The following is a 21,180-nucleotide window of genomic DNA, read 5'->3' as shown; positions in this document are numbered from 1 at the left end:
CCCCTCACCTCTTGGTTGTCATCGCAACACGTACGGGACCGGTGTGTTAGTGCGTTACTCATTAAGTCGGATTTCTACCAGGAGACCAGGAGGCCCTGCAGGAGTCAGTTGCTCCCTACGTTTGTGTGTGTTTGTGTGTCGCTGGCAAGTGTAAAGAAGCATCCAACTCTTCCACTTCTCCAAGGCAGGCAGAGCAAAAGATGTTGAACGGATATCTACGCCGCGCGCACATCGTTGCATTTGGGGAAAAGCCCGGAAGTCCGGCTACGAGCGTGATATAACGTAGTAGCCACCGGAAAAGGGGGAGACGATTCATTATATACCACTCGCAAAAGACTGCGACGACAAGGGCTTGCTGAGATAATTGGTTTGCTTCGTCCCATCACGTACATGGATGGCTGTACATAAGGAGTGATGCGTCGTCTTGTTGTTTCATTTACTGCTGAGCCGTCTAAAAGGACTCGGTCGGACTGGTCTCATTCTCGTGCTCGAAATCGTGCTGACGAGGTGGTGTATTAATTAACTTCAGTTCTATTTTCTGCCCGCACGAACTCGACCACCACTCTCCCGGACGGACCCCCCAAAGGAAAAATAGCAAAATGAAGAGAACACCAGAAGAAAACAGCCAAACGATTGCACTGGTGTCGTTATCGTAAGATTGGTTTTATCTAAGCCTGTTTTGTACGCCTCGTTGCACACGTGTTTTCAATCGCTTTTCTGCCCTTTTGCTCTGTTTAGTTGTATCGATCCATAAAGCTAATGACGCGCCGGTACAGCAGCGAGTCGGCATCGATGCCCCAGGTGAAGTCGAGATGGTTCCAGTCCGGATCGGACACGCGGAACAGTCCGATCGGGTTGCGGATGCTGGAGTGCAGCTGGCGTACATCCGACACGGCCGCTAGCCAATCGTTGTCACCGTAGTGCAGTGCGACCGGAGCAGTCACCCGGTCCAGCGGGTAGTCTGGCGGACGGATCGAACCGTAGCGGATTAGGTTCAGCGTCAGTCCGTAGTCGAACTGCCGGAAGCGGCCCGAATTGTAGCCCTGGGCGTAGTGGACCAGCTGATTAACGGAGGCACCGGCCGGTGTGTTGGCCAAAATGGCCGGCAGCATGGTGCGGTTCAGCTGCGGCGAGTTGAATCCACCAATCAGGAAGAGCACGTTGGCGCACACCTCCTGGAAGCGGGCCTCATCCTGGCAGAGCATTTGGCCACCGAGCGTCATCATGTCGCTGCTGGGCAGGAACTCGTTCACACCCAACATACGCATCAGCCACTAAAGAAGCAAGGGAAGGGGAAGAAAACAATGGTTCAAACAAACAAACCAATTCCAATTCCAGTGTCCGGAAGCTTCCCAACTTACATCAATCTGGTCGACGAAGGGAGCGAACGCCCGGACGAACGGGGACCGCAGATTGCTCATGAACGCAACCGGAGCCAGCGCATGCATCGAGCGGATGCGCTCGTTGTACTCCGGCCGCAGCGAAGTCATGATGAAGAACGAGGTAGTGCCCTGCGAGTGGCCGGCGTACTGGAGCGACGTCTGTCCCGTGTACTGGAGCGCGTAATCGATCATGGCGGGCAGATCGAAGTAGCCGATCTCGTGCCAGCTAAAGTCCCAGAAGTCCGTATTGCGCGCATCCGGATCGTGGAAGATGTGGCGGCGGGAGTTTGTATTGCCCCGGGCATTGCCCAGCCACACGTCGTATCCGGCGTCGACCAGCATGTAGGCGAGTGCTTTGCCCGGTCCAAGAATGACCCAGTCGGCGGACGAGCAGAGCAGACCGTGCTGAATGAACGCGACGTTCTTGCCTTCGCGTGCCGGATTGCCGGGACCGCCGGGGATGCGGAACATCGTCAGCACGTAGCCATCGGCCGTCGTTACCTGGTGCTCCTCGACCGGATACCCATCGTTGACGATGATTTCGGCCGTCAGCTTGGAGATGTCGGTCGGTTGCGGTCCATCCCCGGCACGGTACGCCAAAACGTCCCGGATGGTAGAGGCTTGCGCTACGGTGGCGATACTAGCTACGAGGGCCAGCAAGGCCCAGCACCTGTTGCTTACTACCATGCTTAAGCAATGGTTCAGCACTGACTGTGCTCGGTGCCAGCTGGCTAATCCTGATTTATAGAACACAGCGCCACCCACCAGGTGTCGATTAGCTACTACTGAGTTTAATGATGTTTTTCTTTTATCAAAACATTCCACAATCTTATCACGTTGATGGCTGTATTTTGGAATTCTTATCAAACACAATGCGATGGAGAGACTCGTAACGACGCAATGGGACCCGACCACTGGGGAACAAAGACAGGATCGTGCTCAAGATTCGAGAAGAATTTAAAGAACATCGCCCACGGAAGGAATATGGCGCACGAGACAATAATGTATATTGTTCTTGTGATATCAGCAGACTACCTAGCGTAGTGTGTAAGTTATAGCTTGCATTTTATATTTTCCTCAATTTGTACAACACCCTGCGAAATAATTCCATCTTTTAACCCGAATTTCCTTCACCATTGCCCCATTGAGGCACGAACGAATCCCGTTCGTATCAGTTGAATCGATCCATAAAGCTAATCACTCGCTCGTACAGGAACGTGTTCGCGTCGATGCCCCAGACAAAGTCCAGATGGTTCCATCGCGGATCCGACACACGGAACAGTCCGATCGAGTTCGACAGGTGCGAGTGCAGCTCGCGCACATCCGACACAGCCGCCAGCCAGTCATTGTCGCTGAAGTGCAGCGCCACCGGGGCCGTTACACGGTGCAGTGGATAGTCCGGCGGACGAACCGACCCATACCGGATGAGGTTAAGCGTAAGGCCAAAGTCGTACTGCCGGAAGCGGCCCGAATTGTAGCCCTGCGCGTAATGTACCAGCTGGTTCACGGATGCGCCCGCCGGTGCATTCTCCAGCAGCGCCGGTATCATGGTCCGATTCAGCTGCGGCGAATTGAATCCACCAATCAGAAACAGCACATTGGCACACACCTCCTGGAACGGGGACTCATCTTCACACAGCCGCTGACCGCCAAGTATCATCATCTCGTTGCTCGGCAGGAACTCGTTCACGCCCAGCATGCTCATGATCCACTCGAGCTGGTTTACGAACGGTGCGAAGGCACGCACGAACGGAGACCGCAGATTGCTCATGAACGCAACCGGCGCTAGTGCATGCATCGAGCGAATCTTTTTGTTGTAGTCCGGCCGTGTTGATGCCATCACGAAGAACGAGGTAGTGCCCTGCGAGTGGCCCGCATAGTGCAGCGAAGTGTGGCCCGTGTACGCGAGCGTGTAATCGATCATGGCGGGCAGATCGAAGTAGCCGATCTCGTGCCAGCTAAAGTCCCAGAAGTTTGTACTGCGCGCATCCGGATCGTGGAAGATGTGGTGGCGGGAGTTTGTATTCCCACGGGCATTGCCCAGCCACACGTCGTATCCGGCGTCCACTAGCAGGTAGGCGAGCGCCCGTCCCGGGCCGGATATAACGTAATCGGCCGACGAGCTTAGCAGCCCGTGCATCAGAAAGGCAACGTTCTTGCCCTGGCGCACCGGATTGGCCGGACTGCCCGGTATGCGGAACATCGTCAGGATGTAGCCATCGGCCGTCGTTACCTGGTGCTGCTCGAGATAGTATCCGTCACGCAGAACAATGTCGGCGGTTAGATTCATCGGCACGTTCGTATGTCCGGTGGGTAGTAATGATCTTGGCACTACCGCTGCACTGACCATGCCAATGACGGCAATGGCCAGAACAAAAACGGCATGGTAATGATTAGCCATTGTTTTTGTTTGTTATTAAACCCACCTCCAAACGGTGGGTGATGTTGACCAACGCAACTCTATAGCAACCCTTTGCACTCTCCACGGCGACGGAGTCCTTGGATCTGCACTTTTATAGAGTGCAGAGACTTTCCGTCGACTTCGGTGGGTATCAGTCTGATTTCCGAAATCATTCCTAATCATTTATGGGCCAACCCTTTTGCTGTGACCCCACGCTAACTGTTATCTAATCAAAAACGCTGAATGAACGATGACATTTATCCAAGTCATCATCGGGAGCTATTGGTAGAGCTTTGTTGTAGTGGTTTAATAGGAATTTTGTCTTCGGACACGGTGCATATTGTACATATGATCCCATAAGCCTTAATCTCTCTTTCTCTCTCTTTCTCTCTCTCTCTCTCTCTCACTCTCTCTCTCTCTCTCTCTCTCTCTCTCTCTCTCTCTTGATCTGATATATGTACCTACTATCAATGGTCATTTCCTATCAAAGCACTGTAATCGCCGCCTTGATTGTTTATTTTCATGCAAAAAATAGGAAGCAAAACAGTTAGAAGTAGCTCTTATCTTAGCCCTGCGCTTCTTATCTTACCCAATCATATGGCACAGGTGGAACTGGTCCTCTTCGAAGAGGGCGGTCATACGCTACCAGCACCTGGTTCCCTGTTACTTCTGTTACAATTTCAAACAACACTACAGCCAACAGACCTGACCCGTGCCACACGCCTCGGCATGATAAGAATGATAAGGTTGGCTTAAACTGGGTAACGTGGAGTGCTGGTCGATAGAGTAATAGAGTGGCTCGAAGATAAGAGGGGATAGGGGGGGGGGGGATGCTAGTACAACAACCTGCCGCAAGCACTGTGCTCCTGTTCAATAGATCTTGTAGGATATAAGGTATTTTGGAGCGATATTTATCGTTCAGTAGCAATGAATGGAAATACATTGTTTACAGCGGTACCGGTGCTATACGTTTACAGCGGTTTCTACTACGTTAACACGTAAAGCGAAGCGAAGCCTTCGTGAACGTATTATGTTCTGTTTATTACGGTTTAGTTTGCTATTTTATGCTTCTTCAAACCTCCCGGGGGTTTCTTCAGACCCTTCTATGATACCACACCACGACACAAACGCATGGTTTTCAAAATGCGCGTGACCCGGGCGTATCAAATGCAACGTAAAACGGCATGTGATAATACGATGTAACAGACAATAAAAGCGATAATCAAAATATAATCACTCGCCCGCCGTACGAGTAAAGCTTCACAATCTCTAAAGCTCGTTTTTTGCCAACCTGTTCGCAATCTCCTCCCAAGCACAGCACCTCGCTGCTAATATGACAAAGCCAGCCATTCAGGTGATAACGGTCCTACAACACACCTACCTAAGATCGGAAGCAATATAAGCGATAATGACTGAAACTTATGCTACGCCCAAATCTCGTTCGCCATTGATCGATCGGTGGGCGAAATACCTTATCCTGATAGCGAACCGTTATCAAAAAGCTGGAAGTGGGGACCTCAACTGCGTTTGGTTTTAAAGTGAGTACACTCGGGTGCACCACGGCAGTTTGTAGTTTGATCCGGATTGTTCAAGCGGTGGTCAGCAGCATGGCTCACCGTGCTCGTGCAGGCCGAGCAGTGCTCGTTGCCTTTAGCGTCACGATCTTATGCGGTGCTGTAGTCCCTAGTGCCAACGCACAGCTGCAAAAGTTGAATCAAATTCCAATTGGATTGTTGGAGCATCTCAAGCAAGTGTCTCAGTACTGGAACGCAACGTCTGCTACCGATCATGCCTGCCTCAACCAGCTGGATGTATTTGCGCGCTCTTTCGATGCCGGCGAACCGTGGGCCCTTAGCAGTGAGTAGTGTGGACTGTAAAGAAGACACAGACCGTTTGTAAAGTAACGTTGTTCTTTTTTCGCCCCATTTTCGCGCAGTGTTCGACTCGTGGGGAAAGAACCCGTCCGGCATACTGTTCGGGAATGTGTTCGAGTTCGGGAACTTCGACCAGTGTCGTCGTATTTCCCACCAGGGATCATTGACCAAAATCGGTGGTCAGCACTGTACACTCTACATCGATCTTAGCCGTATCGGCGTCCCCGTTCCTGCTCCACTACAGTACGGTGTGTGCGTACCGGACACGTGTGAGCCAGCGCTTGTGGCCCAGCTAACGCAGGCGTACTTTGCCGCCAATCAAATGTTTGTGGGCAATGGGCCGATTCTGGAAAAGTTTTGCTACCGCGACGAGGACCGATCCTTCCCTGCGGTCACTATTGTAGCGATGTAAGACTGATTGCTTCGACTGCCTTTCTCTCTCAGCTAATCTTGTCGTAATCTTATCGCTTTCAGCGTTCTTTTTTCAGTGTACGGAGCGTTTCTGCTCCTGGCCACGGTGGTGGATCTGTTCTTCTTCTACCAAAAACGGGAAGCTCCCAGCTACGTGAAGCGTTTCTCGCTGTACACGAACCTTGGCCACGTGTTCCGCATAGTGCCACGATCGGTGGGCAAGGACGGTGTGCTCGAGTGCGTCAACGGCATCCGGGCGTTATCGATGCTGTGGATCATCGTGAATCACGTGCACGATTCGGCGTACGGCATACCGACGTTTAACATTCCCGTGCGCCAAGAGTACGCGGAAAGCTACTTCGGAGTACTGTTTCACCGGCTCGGTGGAAAAGCGGTCGACATCTTCCTCATGCTCAGCGGTATGCTCGTTGCGCTGAAGATGCTACGCGAACTGGAGCGAACGAAAAGGCTAAACGTGTGGGAGCTGTGGCTGCATCGTATCGTCCGTCTTACACCCGCCTATGCCGCACTGATTATGTTCGGTATCGCTTTCGTGGACGTTGTCGGCGAAGGCATTCTGTACAAGCTGGTCGCCGAGGAGCTGCTGACCGCTTGCCACAAGAGCTGGTGGTCTGCGCTGCTGTACGTACAGAACTATGTGCATTACGAGTCGATGTGTTTCGTGCACACGTGGTACCTTTCCGTGGACATGCAGCTGTATATTGTTTCGCCGCTGCTCATGTACCTGCTGTGGCGCTATGGGAAACGCTTCGTGCCCGTCATCGTGCTGCTAGCGATGCTTTCGATCAGCTGCGTTTTTGCCACCTTCATGGTGAACGAGTACCGGCTCAACCGAGCCGCACCGAGGGGAGATGGCCTGATGCCACGCAAAACCTACCATCCGACACATGCGCGCATGTCGGTGTGGTTGTTCGGTGTGCTGTTCGGTTACCTGTTGCACCGCACCCGGGAGGCGCGTGTGAAGCTATCCAAACCGGCACTGGCACTCGGTTGGCTGTTGACGATCGCGATCCTCATTGTGACGGGCTACTCCTTGAAGCAGCTGTACATCGGTGACTACACGCGCATCCTTCCCATTGCGGACGCATTCTACGAGTCGCTGCATCGATCGTTCTGGGCCTTTGCGGTGATGTGGGTGATCTTTGTGTGCGTTAACGAGCAGGGTGGCATCGTAGATCGGTTTCTCGGCTGTCCACTGTGGCAACCGCTGTCCCGGCTCTCCTACTCGATGTATCTCGTGCACATCGCCATACAGGCTATCACGCTGACACAGGCTCTTCGGTTTCCGGTCGAGTTTACGGTGGTGAACATATTTTACACTTCGTTTGGGCTCATTGGCATCAGTGCTGTCATCGGCACGGTGTGGTGCATTGCGTTTGAGTATCCATTCTTCGGAGTAGAGAGATACATCTTCAAGAGAAAGAGAGCTTCGGATTAAAGATCGAGCAAATTGGAGAGTAAAGTGGAAAGCGTTTTTCGTTGAATTTTTTGAGTATAAAAAAGACATCTTTCGTTTTTTTTTATTAAACCATAGCTTCACCGTCTTTCGATAGAACTGTCTCGCTACTACGCAAAATAATGTAATATGGAACTTCAGCGTTCCAGGGGTGTGAATGGGGGAGGAAAATGGGATGGAGGAAGAAATTAAATACCTATCGTAAGAAGTCCAGCCCTCCCTAAAAGCTATCTCTTCCTGGCCAGTCGAATCAATCGCCGAGTGTACAATACAATGCCTCCAACACCCCCCCCCCCCCTTTTGCGATGTGTTTGACGAACGGTGTTTAGCAAAAGCGTGTTTGGAAACTTTTAATTCATCTCCCTACCTATACTTATTCACCATCCCGGGTGTATGCGTGTGTGTGTTTATTATATCCGTCCAATATAATTCAATGTTTCCGGTGAACTTTAGTGGAGCTAAACAACACATCTATAACACGATCCGATTACGAACAACATTACACCACCGCCGCTGTTGTTTAGATTATTTACAGATTTTACGAGACCAAAGACCTTTTTGTTTTGATTGTATGACCATATCTTTAACAAAATAGATCCATCCACTAATACACTCACTAAGATTTGACCCTATTTGACGACATTTCTTTACGAACGTTCTCTTTCGCCCTTCTTTCTCCTCACCGCGGTGCACCGATTGGATTGCATTTCTTTGGCGCCTTCGTAGCACACTTTACTGAACACATCAATACATTTACACACACGCCACGCTTCAGTTTTGCATTATGATAAGGAGGCCAAGCAAAACAACCCTCCATTGGGAACCGATTCAAAATCGCTCGTCTGGACTTCCAAGGGGACACTCTAATTAATATAACAAATTGATTGGTCCTATCGAAGTTCGTACCACCTGTGCATCCTAACGGACGCAAAGTATAAATAATTGTTATATTACAAAAGAAAAAAATCTATTCGCCTTTGCCGTTTTCGTCAAAACGCTCTGCAAAACTAGTTGTTTTCGGTCACGGAATTCGTGTACTCGTGTATCGTCGGCATGATTAAAAGCTACTGATTAACGCGCTCAGCACAACATTCTTACGGCAGTTCTTGGGGGGAGAGCATCCGAATCCTTCGCGAAAGGAACATGATTTGTGTCTGCTGCTTTGCTTTGCTTTGCGTCCTTGCATGCGGGACATTCCTACTTTTTACTTTCAAACTTTTGCTGCAGCGACGCCACGTTGGAAACTTTGCCCGGACCAGGCCGTGCGGCCGCCGTTAGAAGCTTCCCATTGCCGATGGCGGCCGCCGTTGGTTTGGCGGCCGTTTTCGGCTTTGTGCCTGCCGTCGTCGTGGTGGCCGTTCCCTTGCCCGGCACCGTGCCGTTCGGTAGGGACCCGTTGGCAATGCTTCCCCGGGGCGAAGGAGTGCGCGTGCGGACGGATGCGTTCGCTTGTGAAGGCAGCTTTTTGGTGGTGTTGTTGGTGGTGGTGGTCGCGGGAGTGGTTGAACTAGACTTTTCCGCGGCTATTTTCGCTTTGGCGGCGGCCACCACCGAACCAGCGCGCGCATTGTTCGTCAGCACGCTGTGGTACGGTTTGTAGGACGATTGACCGTTGGTGCCGTTGGCTGTGCCGGCACTGGCAGTTACTTTTTTCGGCGCATCCTTTGCGGCGGGTCCTTGGAACTTTAGCTGATTCAACACGCTGCCCGTACCGTTGGTTGCGCTAGTGGTGGTATTTGCAGGGGCAGTGGATTTGAAGCTGCTTACCCCTGACGTGGGAGCAGCCTTCTCCGTCCCAGTCCCATTCCCAGTGGACGGTGTTATCCGTGCGATCGGCGTGCTGTTGATCGCGGACGGACGCAGGTAGCCACTTGACGTGGTGCTTAGTCCCGAGTTGCGGTTCGGCACCGGATGCTCATCGTCCAGATCGTCATCGTCCGTCGCGTCGAAATCATCATCGTCGTCGATAATCTCCGACGTGTTCACGTACGTCGGTTCATCGTCCTCTAGCTCGGGCGAGGCCAGTGTCGCTGTAGGACCGGTGGGTGCCACCACCGCCGTCGTCAGCTGGCTCGCGGTGGAGGAAGACTTTCTGCTGCTCTGTCCACCCTCGCCCCGGCGCAGCGTGGACGCAATGTACACCGAGTCACCGTTACGGCTTTCGATCTCGTTGACGATCTCGCCCAGCAAACCCATGCTTTCGGAACTGCCGCCGGATGAAATGGCCGGGGGCGACAGTATGCTCGGCGGTGAGGGCGATTCATCGATCACGGAGTAGATGTTGTCCGATCCTAGCGAGGATTGGCCGGTACCGTTCCCACTATCGCGACAATCATCATACTCGCTCCGTTCGTTGGCTCCTCCTCCACTGCCGGCGGGTGCCACAATGCGCACCGATTTCGACGGCACGGGATTCTGATAGCCGGGCAGGCCGGGAATTTTCAAGGCCGCCGTCGTCTGCACAACAGCTCCCGGTACTGGCGGCCGCGGCGGTGGAATGGTAGGCCGCGTACCGACCATACTTTGCGGGCGCTTCAGTGCCGTGCCCGGTCCTTTCTTCCCCGACGTTCCGCTGCCGATCGAACCGCTCTCCGACCGGTCGGATCGATCGTCCACAATGCGTACCTTGCGCTGGACGTTCCCAACGATCGATTCCGGAGGATCGCGCATGCTTTTAGCACGCTGTACCGAGGCAGCAACGGCGGCCTGTTGCTTCTCGTCGTTCGCGCCGTCCGCCAACCGGGGCATACTCTTCGCCAGCTCGGGATTATTCTGATCGATCGGGATCGGTGCGGAAATGTCGATGTTGCGCAGCTTCTCCTTATCGATCACCTTCAGCTGCTTCGGTTCCGGCTTGGGGGGTTTCTCCTCCTTCTTCAAGTACGACGTAATGCGGTTCAGTTTGCTTTCCTTCGCCTTCTTGTCCTTGCTCATCGGGTTGATCAGCACCTCGGCGGAGAGCGTGCTGGACGTTTCGGACGGAGTGCCGGTGGAGGCGGCATTAGAAGCGGCAACGTCGCCGGTCGCCGGCACCGGTGGCAGCATTGGTGCCGGGCGGATAGGTACGTTCGATGCCGCTTTCTGCCCCTTCACGCCGGCCACCACCAGGTCGCGCGCGGTCGACGATTCGAGGATCGGGCTGGAAATGATCGGCCGGGCGGTGGAGCCCGGATTCATCGGTGGCAGCGCGGGCGCCGAGGAGGTGTCCAGCTGGTGCTCGTGGTTGGCCAGCTTGCAGCCGTTGATGCGGGCTTGCGAGAAGGGAGCGCCATTACCTGCCGGTTTATTGTACGATGATGCAACATTATCTAAGCTACTGGTGCTGCGATCATTACTACTATCGCGTGCTAGCATTTTTAGCGGTACGGGTACGGGAGGTGCTGCACGGGCCGGCACGGCGTTGCTGGTCGTGTCCTCGCTGCACTTGGCAACCGGCTGCACGAACGCCACCTTGGGCGTCTTTTTGTGAACGGCCGTCGCGCCGCCGCCGACCGTGGACTGGGGAAGGGGTTGTAGGGTGAATCCTTTAAATTTACCGAACATGTTATTGTTGGCCACAAAGTCCGACTCGTTCGGTGCGACCGTGGTGCTGATCGTGGACGATGGGCGAAGCAGGGCCGCGTTCATATCCGAGTCGGGCGAGTTCGGTGAGGATGGTAGCATCGTGTGCGTGGAGCTGGCAGAATGGGAACCGTCCGGTTTGATGTGTGTGGTCAAGCTGGAAAGGACGAAATGATGAGCGAATGTTTCAGTACGGTCGAGGGTTTAGGGTCGATGCGGATGGAGTCATGCGTCATGCAGTTTTGTTAAATGCCATAGAAAAGAAGTTGAAGGGCCACAGGGCATGAGTTGAAAGGGCATTAGTAAATGGGAAAATGAGAAGTTGAAAGGTTACATGGAACGTGATGTAATTGAGTTAACTTAAGGAAAATCTACAACATACTTTTCCACATACCCATGCGTCTAATATCTATATACCGCCACCATCGTGTAAGCAACAGAAGCACAACGAAGGAAGAACAAACTACTGTAGTACTACTGTCTACCGACCAAACATCACAAGCAAAACATATCTGCAAACTCTACATGCGTCGAACGAAAGACAACAAACACCAAACACAAACAAAAAACGAACTAAAGGTGCAGCTCGGTGCTAGCGTTTAGCAGTGCTGGATTAGTGCTGGACACCAGACGCATGTCGCCGATCAAGACGTGCCTCGGCCCGGCCGGTCCAAGTGCTCGCGGGATTTCGGGCGCTTTCCTCAGTGTCGCAGTGTTCGTGCTCGATACGAGCTGCACTTCACCGATCACCAGCCCCTCACGTCTATCACGGGACAGCGCGCAGTGCGTGTGGGAATGTTCGCCTCCTGATCCACCACCACCGCTACTACTACCAGAACCGCCAGCACCGAGCGACGATGACATTAGTGCTGCTCTGGAAGACGAGTATGAAATGACAGCGGCCGACTGTCGCGATACGTACGTATTCGGTGGTGGTTTCCGTTTGCCGTTGAACGACTGCCCATTGCGAATGTAGTACACGACGAAGGCAAAGATGGTGCACACCGGCACCACGCCACAGAAGAAAATGTACATCATTCGACGGAATGCGACCATTGCTGCAAAGGAAAATAAATTAATTCATGAAATAATCACACTGAAACACACACACTTACCATTTGGATCGCTTGCCGGTCCGCTGTCGAGTGAACCGCCGAACCCGTCCAGGTTACAGAGCGGCGGGGCAAACCCGAGATCACAGTGACAGTGGCCCTCACTGTTGCACACGCCGTTGCCGTTGCAATTTTCCGGACACGCAGCACCACTCCCACTGGCACGCAGCTTCTCTACCGACATGCACATCTGGTTGAGGCACATCTTCCCTTCGCCGCACTTGGCACCGTCGGGCGTCAGGCCCGGATCGACCTTCTGCAGCCCAAGGTCGACGATTGCCGTCCGGCACGGTATCACGCTACCATTGTACGTCATGAAGCTGTGCGACAGTATTGCCACCGATTCCATGCCAAACTCGAGCCGCTCATTCAAATGCCGACAGTGCAGCATGCCACAGTGTACGTCCGCACCGTCACACTTGACGTACTCGTTCTTCACCCGATTGTAGCCGCAGTTACCGTGCCGGCTGCCATCCTCATTCTTCACGTAGCACTGTTCGGAAGATTTGCCCGTCGGGCCCCACAGCAATCGGCACTGATCGTTCTGCGACCGGCACGTACCACGGTAGCAGAACGCCTTGCCACCATCGCACACTTCCGTGTCACGCTTGAACACATCGCCAGGGCAGTACTCGGACTCGCCCGAACAGTACTCCGGCAGGTCGCACTCACCGTCCGCCTGCCGGCAGACGGTACCGCCGATCATCGGTTTGCACGTGCGCAGATCGCAACATTCGCCCGTCGCACAGGATGCGTTCGAGTGGAGCATGCAGGTGCGCGGATCGCAGCACGAGTTGTCACAGTAATCGGGCAGCCCGCAGTCACACTGTTCGCCCGCCTCCACAAACCCATTGCCGCAAACGGGCGAATCGAACAGACTTTCCGGCTTGTTCATCAAGCAGTAGTTCATGCCGTGATGGAACGCCAAACTCAGCTGATCGATGCTGCACCGGCTCCAGTGCTTCGGTGCGATCGACGAGCTCGAGGCGGACATGATGCACCGCTCCTCCGGACACTCACAGTCGGCCGTATCGTGCTCCATGCCAAAGTTGTGGCCCATCTCGTGCGCAACCGTGGTCGCCTGCACGCCGATGATCTCGCTGTGATACATCTCTACACCGCCCGAGAACTCGTACGTACAGATCGGACCCTTGAGCGCTTTCCCCACCACACCACCGTCGAAGTGTTCCTTCGTGAACAGTTGCGCATTGTCGTTCGGGTGGTCCTTGATGAGCGTTTTCTTGCGATAGTGTAGGAAGTTCTTGAGCGTCACCTCACCATCCTTGGACAGCTCGATCTCGTCACCCTCGTTCCAGACGACCACGCCCACCAACCCGACGAAGATGTTTAGCGGCTCGTACAGCGCGTTGATGATGTTCGTTATATCCTTGCAGTACTGCTGGACGGTTTTGAAGTTCTCGCGCATCGTCTTGAACATCTTATTGTCTACCACGATCACCAGCTCTACGTAGCTCGAGTACTTGTTCGCATTGTACGGACCCCGGATCTTTGGCGAGGACGACCCAGACGAAGTGGCCCGCTTTTCGCGCTGCAAAGCAAAGGGTGGATCAATAAATGTCAGACCATTGACGTCCGCCTTGTCTAATGTGTGCCATAAATCGTGCGCTAATCCTTACCCGTGGCGCTGCCATATGTTGCTGGTAAAGCTCAGGATCGTGCGTTGCGTTGATGTGTCCTCCCTCGTAACCACACCGGTGACCGTCCCCATTCGGACCAGCGGGAACCAAATCAGCGTGCCTGATGATGTTGGTGCATTGGAATAAATAATTGCCAATTAGATAAAACAAACACTTTGCACACGCATTAAGCCGTCGACCAACTAACCGATAAATGAAGTGCTCTCCAAGGTTGATGCTGGCCGTTTTGTCGTTGCCTTGCGCCGCATTAGCCGATGTTAGCGGACTTTCTATGTAATACGTATCGTCGGTATCGATGATAATGCCTCTAATGCCTTCCGTCTCGCCGCACGTTGAAATCGCTGCACTCGAGTCCGGTTTGCCGCGTATTTTGCCCTAAACGGGGGTGGAGGTGGAAATTGTCGATCACTATGCCATGCCAATCGATAGAGCGGGAGAGATACAACGGGTACATACCTGATAGTGGCAAAGGTCTACCTCTTCCGGACGGTTGTACCGGATCACGTGTTTGCCCGTTCCGTTTGGCAGCTGATAGCTAAGAAAGTGTCCGTCCGGGATGAGCCGCTTGTTTAGTTGTAAATCTAATATCACATCAGCTTCGTTTAATGTATAACTTAAGGTTAAATGCGACGCGTGAAGCCCGTTCTGTGGAGATGAAACAATGAATAAATACAAATATTTAAAACATATAAAAGTATACACTTTATGCATCGTATGGCAGCATCTTACATACCTCTTCGCGTGTATTCGTTAAGGATCGTTTATGCCGTCCATGTCGCAGCTGTGGAACGATTCGGCCATAGTGTGAGAATTCTTTGGAAGGATGAAATCGTTGATCATCTGCAAGATTCAGGAAGGGTAAGATTTACAGACTTAGTGCACATCAAACAACAACTGGTAGATAAAGTTTGTGTTAAAATGTTCATGCTTTCTACACATTTTGCTCATTGTTTATACTACTTTCAAAGCATAATCACATCCCCCAAACTGTTGACAACATTCTACGTACACAGCTAGCTACAAACGTTGGACAGTCCCATTTTCGTTTTATAGATCATCCCATTGGTACGAAGCTCCGCAGAAGAAATTATATGGCGCCATGAACGCTGACTCAAAGGTATCATAAAATCGAATTTATTAACTGAGAAAAATACATTCCACCTTACGGTGTGTGTTTGTTTTCTTCCGCCTCCAAACTAACAATCAACCGTCCCGGTTCTTTAGCCCCTTGCATTAAAGCTTTATCATGTTTTCCGTCCTCCCCCAGTGTGAGTATGAACCTCCTGGTGGATCGTAAAACGCTGTTTTAACCCCCTTTTTTGAGCGTTGCGCACATTGAAGTAAGCAGCATCTTCTTCTAGCCCACGTTTGCTTTGCACACATAGGATGAACAAAGCAATAACAAGTGCTCGCACGTTCAGCATTGAAGATGGAAGGAAAAATGGTTCCCTATGCTCGCAAAGGTAGTTCGTAAAATGCCCCTAAACACTATTTCCACGGGCGGGTGGGTGTGGTGCCCTCGAAGAAATTGCACCCAAACGAAGAAAGAAAGTGTTGGCGCGATTTGGGTCAGACCCGCGCGAGAAGATGCAATATTGCGCGAAGAGAACAACCTAACAGCACCACCATCCGGGAACGGGGATCGAGCCTGGAACGAGGGGTGAAAGGCACTATAGATACTAATGACGGGCGTTTAAAACTTGTTAATGTGTGCCTTGTGTACCAGTGGTGTGGTGACTGAAGGTGCAGTTGAAGTACCGCGTGGGCTGGGCGTATGTTGTGTACCTCACCGAACCTCTCGCGTGCAGTTGCGGCCCCCAAAAAAGGGAAAAGAGGAACCGTGATAACGTAACCTACAAAAAACTTAACCGAAGAAATTAAGAAACCGTTTTTTTCTTAGATTAGATACGATGGGAGGCATCAGGTTAGCTTGCTGCACCACCAGTAGGTAGAGAAAAGTGAACTTCCAAGAAGGAACGAAAAGAACGGGCCTGGGCAAATGCCATTACGGGATTGTGAGACGTTTAACGGAGCCGTTGATACGAGACCGATCCGTGACCGATCGCCCCTGCTCGAACCACCACCGGGTGTTTCGTTGGAATAACTAATTCTTTGTTCAACCAACTTTCTATTCTTATCTAATAAATGCTGTTACTTGCAACTAACTGGACGCTTTAACTGCAAAGCTTTAATTTCAGCACAATGCTGAGCTCGCTGATCTTATACTTTATCGATCGGAGAGGAGAGAACGGTAGTTTAATTGTGATTAAATTAAAACACAACATACAGTATAGTATCTAGTATCTAGTATCTAGTACAGTCTAGTACAACATTACATTGTAGTCAAATAAAAATCACATTGAGTATTTTATTTCAAATTAATTTAATATAACTACAGGAATCCCTGTTTAAAATTTAGGCCCCTTTCCGTTTTTAGATCTTAGGCTGAAATTTCAGCCTGTCAGCTGTTTGCATTGTACAGCAGTTTTCGAGCAGCTATCAAAGTGGGTATAGTATACAGGTGAGCTTATCCCAAGGTGTATGTGTATTTAGAAGGCTGATTTTGTATCGTTTCTGTTTCTGAGTGATGGTTTTAAGAATGTTTTGAGTATTCGTCAAGCTGAAAAGGTGATGTTCAAATTTGGTTAGAAAAAAAACATGCTACAACGTGGTCTAAATACACTTTGATTCTAGAGTCTAACACCTGATCTCTTTGATGTACCTTGGGATAAATGAAAACATCACCTTGTTTTACCATTTTTTCGAGCAGGTACTCGGATCTAATTCTAGCTTTGAATCTCGAAAATAATCTAGGCTGAAAATCGCAGGCTTATTTTGTGTGTGGTTTTGAATGGAGTGTTTACATGATTTAAGCCTTCACCTGTCAAACTCCATACAAAAAAGCTGACTAGAATCGTGAAGGGGCCCTGTGACAGAATTATAATTGGTCAAATTATGTTGTACTTTTTTACAAGGTACAAAATTGTAATATTCAGTTGAAATCGGATCAATTAACTATTTTAATGACTAAAACCTACCACTTCAAGCAAAATGTTACAAAAATAAGCTATAATTTGACTGAAAACCTCGAAATTCAACTTACGCTAATATTCGATATACGCTATTACCTTCGGTCCGCATGAATAGCGTATTTTGAAGAATACCAGTATTCTAAGCACACTATTTACTAAAGTACCAGCTTTTCCATGGTGCATTAAAAATTATTAAAACAATGTACTGAAAAAGCATGTAATTAACGATATCTCCTTATTTATTTCGGTACAATTAAACTCGAAACCAGACCAATGCTTTTATGCAGTAAACTTAACTTAATATCCTACAATAACTATTCACATCATATAAAACTGTCATGCTCGAAAAGCAAGGCGTTTGTGTTCAACCCCTTTCATCAGTTAATATTTACTTCATTCAAAGGGCCACCAACAACACTGCAACGCCTTCGGGGAGTGCAGTTGCATTTGCAAACAAACAGTTAGCTGACGGCTGCAATAGCAAAACAACCCACACCCCACTCAACCTCGCAGGAAGATTCAAATTGTGCGCCTTCGCTCTCTCTGTGCCGTTTTCACAACCGCAACAGAACCGTTGTCACCGTGTTGGATGGAAAATGAGTTCACCTTACTGTACTGTGTTTTCACAGCAAAATGACGAACACACTACAGCGTTCGGTGAGATTGCTAATTCGTTGCGCTAATCACTCACAAGCCACAAGCCGTGGTGGTGTGTCGGCAGCGGCGGAACCAAGTAGATAAAATCAGTCAAGTGGAGTGCCACAAGTGACACCATCTGGACGGACAGCTTCTAGGCGTGGAGATTCTTGCGCCGTAAGCGTTCTCCTCTCTTGAGACAGATTATGCAACAGGCCCGGGGGGAGTAGGTGCTTCTCCCTTCCGACGAGTGGGTGCGCTACTTCACGTAAACTGTGCAATCGTTGCACCAAGTGCTTGGTAAAGAGGCACTAGCACTATCGTGAAGATTTAAACACTCACTCTGAATTGCAGGGTTTGTCCCGCTATCAACGATTTACGTACGCAATGCGTTCCTTCTATGGTCGGATTATCGAAGTACAATGATTGATTAGCAATTGGAGTAGATTGGCAATCGGTTGGGACATAAAACAAGCTTCTTTCACCGAGTTTGTTTGTTTTCGCTTTGCGAAATCTCATTCCCAATGATGGGTGGTGCTCCTTTGAAGGTCAAGGGTGGCCTATAACCCACCCAAGTTGAGCGCACTCTCTCGCGTGGCGTTTGATGTTCGGCGCGGTGGCTATAAAAAGCAAGGACTGATAAAGTGTGATTGCAGTAGTTTCGTCATTCCTTGCTCGCCACTGTTTCTCGGAATCAATAAAATATTAACACAGTAGCGCTGAGCAGTGGAAGAACTAGCAATTTGATCCGTTTCCTTTTTTTGGGGTCGCCTAATTCGTTTTATGGGACGTGTCCAAATTGTACAGTGAAGGAAGAAGTTTTTACCCCTTCGTAGCGTTACACTCTCCAGTAGGAAAAGTAATTTAAATTGAAAGTGTAAGAAAAGCGGGAAGTCGATTAAGGGCGCAGCTGTGAAATTAGCATTTGACCCACAAAATCCAGCAAGCAAATCTACACCTTTTTTTGTTTTACAATATGGAAAGGAAATCGATTAAGGAACGATCAACCAAAAAAGAAAAGGGCGAGTTCACGATCAAAGCCTTGCAACAACTTCACAGTCGTGCATCTCCCCTCCTCGCTTAAATCCCCGTTAAGTCGGATCGGATTCAATCTTGCACTTTTTGCAGCCCCCTTCCAATTTAAACCCACCACCGCCGCAGCCTCAGGGGACACTCAAAGCCGCCACAGCCGCAGGTTCGGTTCAACGGTTACGGTTAGAAATCAATCTAACAAAACACAACGAACGGAACTTTGCAAAACCGTGCGAAATTAGGGAAGCCTCCTCTCTAGTGCACGTTCGAATCAGCAATTCGAATCGTCGTCACCGTCATCGCTTTTTCCCTCCCTCATCGTCTTCTCGCGCGATCTGCAAGTATGACGCACACACACACACACAATTGAAGGTTGGCCCCATGCTGTCGATTCGGCAAAATTAAAAGCCAATTATCGATCTTGCCGAACCGTAGAGCCGTAGTTTGGCGCATAAAAAAAAGGGAAGAGGGCAGAGCCCAGTCAGTCAGTCAGTCAGTCCAGCCAGGAGGGCTTTAAACAGCTTTATGCGAAAGAGGAGATTGTTCTTTCCGTAGGTGAAGTTGAGGAGAGATGATGATGTTGAAAATAAAGCACCAAACACCGTAAGGGGAACCGTTTCATGGCGGCGTCGAGAGCACGTTGGTAACGTTGGTAAGGAGGCTCGTTTGTGTCGCTGTGTAGGCATATTATTTTTAAAAGAGATTTACCATTTCCAAACCGGAAACTTCTGGCACCGGGGCCAACAAAGTGAGATGAAGGAAGTGGAAAAATCGGAAATGTACGCTAATAGATACATATTACATCAATTTGCTATTCTCTAATGCTATCGGAAGTTCGCATTTGTTGTGTGTAGGAGATACATTTCCAGCAAGATTCTATCTTAATTGGATTGGCAAATGTAGCTCACAACCTAACTGCCGCATCGATCTTTAGTAGAGATTGGATGCTGTATGATTCAATCTAAGGTTAAAAAATGTACACCATAATTTAATTCATCATCCGTCCTCATTGCGATCGTTTCGTTGTTGAAAAAGACACAACACACACACACACAAATTTACCATGAGTCATTGTTGTTGAAGCAGTAACAGATCCAACAGGCCCAGTCACATCAAAATTGCATCCTCCATCTATATTTCATAAACCAACGGATGATGAACACATTGTTTTTTCGCGGAACGGTAGTACTACTGACCCTCCGACCGGTCGAACCGCGTTTGGCTCATCAATTATCTCCGCACTGGCGCAATGGCAAAAGCGTAACGGAACGAGAGGAACCAACCGTTGACGATGTTTGAAAAGCAACGTAGTAATATGCATGCAGACAACAAACGGTAGAGTACATTTAGTTGAGCTGCTTATTCAAAAAGCTAGATCAAGGAAACGGGAAAACAGCAGATCATTAAAGAAGTAAAGTGCTTGCCGTGAAAGGCTTAAGAACCTTTTTCTATTTGGTCGCATTTAAACCCGACCCCGATAAAGCCGAAGCCTCTCCTGGGACGATGGCACCTTCAAGCACATAAACCAACACGAGTTCCGGCACTTCTGAGGTTGGAACTCCTTCTTTATACTTGCTCACAGCTCAGATCCCTCATAACTAAAACCACCCACCCAAATGAGCAAGCTCCACACCCCGTTAAGCTTCAAAACACACACGCACAGACAGACGCAGGGTTTCGTTTTAACGACGCCGGCCGGGTTTGTTGAGGCGGTTTCTTGTAAGCCCTAACCCAAACCCACCTCAAATATGGTGCAAACTGTGTGTTTTGCAACACACCAATGAAATGAACCTTTCTTCTGGCCGACAAGAAGGAAGAAGGAGGAGGAGACCATAATTCGCGTTCTACTTATGTTGGGTTGCCTACGCTGCCAAGGCAAAAGCATAAGGGCAATGTGCACACTGCGAACGATCGTATCAAGCGAGAAAGAACTACGCATACGGGTTAATATGGCAAAACTGGTGTCCGGGGATGTCAGTATCATTGGGTGAGCATCGTTTCAATTCCTAAACCGACGGGCGGACGATGGAAAACTCCGTCCATCTCGTAAACGTTAAGCAAAGAAAGGACGACATCGAACCTTTTGCTTCAATTTTGTGATTTCGAGCTTATGGACGGACATGGAATCTATAAAAATAAACATTATATTATGGGACACTATATACAAACATCCCACATTTGCCTCTTCTCCATATGACACTAGCAAGAAGCCAACTGCAACCAATTGGTTTCGGTCCTTCTGGTTGTGTTGCGTATTAAAACAAAGGTCAAAACAACACGCAAATTTCATTTTCGCCACACATCGCCGGTGTGTAATTCCTCTGTGAGTGTTTACATCCCTGAAGGTTGATAGCATACATGCTACGAGGGTAAACATTTATTCGCCCATTTGTGCAGAGGCTTCTTGCTGAGAGCGTTTGTTCTATTTCGGGAAAGTTTGCTTCATCTCGGCATCTAACGGAATGGAGTAGCTCTGGCCGTCTCCTTTTTGGTTCTATACCGCACACCACTGTGTAGACCGATGCACCCGAATGGGTAAACAGCTCGAACTTCATCTTGATAGCAGATTGCACGTACCGTGGAGTAGTACTTGCGCATGCTTCG

The 21,180-nt window shown here is 50.1% G+C and overlaps 4 protein-coding genes across 4 annotated transcripts in view; 1 reads left to right on the top strand and 3 right to left on the bottom strand.

The window, feature by feature from the left end:
• Positions 1–642: 642 nt before the first annotated feature.
• LOC3290854 (lipase 3) lies at positions 643–2,091 on the bottom strand. Its single transcript, XM_559998.5, has 2 exons — positions 1,362–2,091; positions 643–1,274 (listed from the first exon to the last, which is right to left on the bottom strand). The coding sequence occupies exons 1-2, from the start codon at positions 2,067–2,069 to the stop codon at positions 735–737; spliced, it is 1,248 nt and encodes a 415-aa protein (XP_559998.4). The 5' UTR covers positions 2,070–2,091; the 3' UTR covers positions 643–734.
• A 339-nt stretch (positions 2,092–2,430) lies between these two features.
• Positions 2,431–3,941, bottom strand: LOC1270929 (lipase 3). The gene has a single exon (XM_309657.5). The coding sequence runs from the start codon at positions 3,781–3,783 to the stop codon at positions 2,554–2,556; it is 1,230 nt and encodes a 409-aa protein (XP_309657.5). The 5' UTR covers positions 3,784–3,941; the 3' UTR covers positions 2,431–2,553.
• Positions 3,942–4,606: 665 nt separating this feature from the next.
• Positions 4,607–8,165, top strand: LOC1270930 (nose resistant to fluoxetine protein 6). The gene is made up of 3 exons (XM_309658.6): positions 4,607–5,640; positions 5,720–6,065; positions 6,132–8,165. Exons 1-3 carry the CDS (start codon positions 5,391–5,393, stop codon positions 7,525–7,527), a joined length of 1,992 nt encoding a protein of 663 aa, XP_309658.6. The 5' UTR covers positions 4,607–5,390; the 3' UTR covers positions 7,528–8,165.
• LOC1270931 (uncharacterized) overlaps positions 7,572–21,180 on the bottom strand; it is a 34,709-nt gene continuing 21,100 nt past the window's right edge. The window contains exons 2-8 of the mRNA XM_061652874.1: positions 14,610–14,716; positions 14,333–14,521; positions 14,064–14,251; positions 13,856–13,976; positions 12,222–13,767; positions 12,029–12,164; positions 7,572–11,263 (exon numbers count right to left, since the gene is read on the bottom strand). Coding sequence (XP_061508858.1) covers positions 8,743–11,263; positions 12,029–12,164; positions 12,222–13,767; positions 13,856–13,976; positions 14,064–14,251; positions 14,333–14,521; positions 14,610–14,716 — 4,808 coding nt within the window. The 3' untranslated portion in view covers positions 7,572–8,742. The remainder of the gene's footprint in view (positions 11,264–12,028; positions 12,165–12,221; positions 13,768–13,855; positions 13,977–14,063; positions 14,252–14,332; positions 14,522–14,609; positions 14,717–21,180) is intronic.

The sequence above is a fragment of the Anopheles gambiae genome, chromosome 2, assembly GCF_943734735.2.
Source record: "Anopheles gambiae chromosome 2, idAnoGambNW_F1_1, whole genome shotgun sequence".
Taxonomy (NCBI): domain Eukaryota; kingdom Metazoa; phylum Arthropoda; class Insecta; order Diptera; family Culicidae; genus Anopheles; species Anopheles gambiae.
The sequence above is the reverse complement of the archived record's forward strand: the minus strand, read 5'-3'. Positions and strand labels throughout refer to the sequence as shown.

Excerpts from the sequence above, each read along its gene's own strand:
- LOC1270930 (XM_309658.6), top strand. The coding sequence starts at position 5,391 with ATGGCTCACCGTGCTCGTGCAGGCCGAGCAGTGCTCGTTGCCTTTAGC. Across the intron at positions 5,641-5,719 it reads CGAACCGTGGGCCCTTAGCA|TGTTCGACTCGTGGGGAAAG; the intron begins GTGAGTAGTGTG and ends ATTTTCGCGCAG. Across the intron at positions 6,066-6,131 it reads GCGGTCACTATTGTAGCGAT|CGTTCTTTTTTCAGTGTACG; the intron begins GTAAGACTGATT and ends TATCGCTTTCAG.
- LOC3290854 (XM_559998.5), bottom strand. The coding sequence starts at position 2,069 with ATGGTAGTAAGCAACAGGTGCTGGGCCTTGCTGGCCCTCGTAGCTAGT. Across the intron at positions 1,275-1,361 it reads CCTTCGTCGACCAGATTGAT|TGGCTGATGCGTATGTTGGG; the intron begins GTAAGTTGGGAA and ends TTGCTTCTTTAG.
- LOC1270929 (XM_309657.5), bottom strand. The coding sequence starts at position 3,783 with ATGGCTAATCATTACCATGCCGTTTTTGTTCTGGCCATTGCCGTCATT.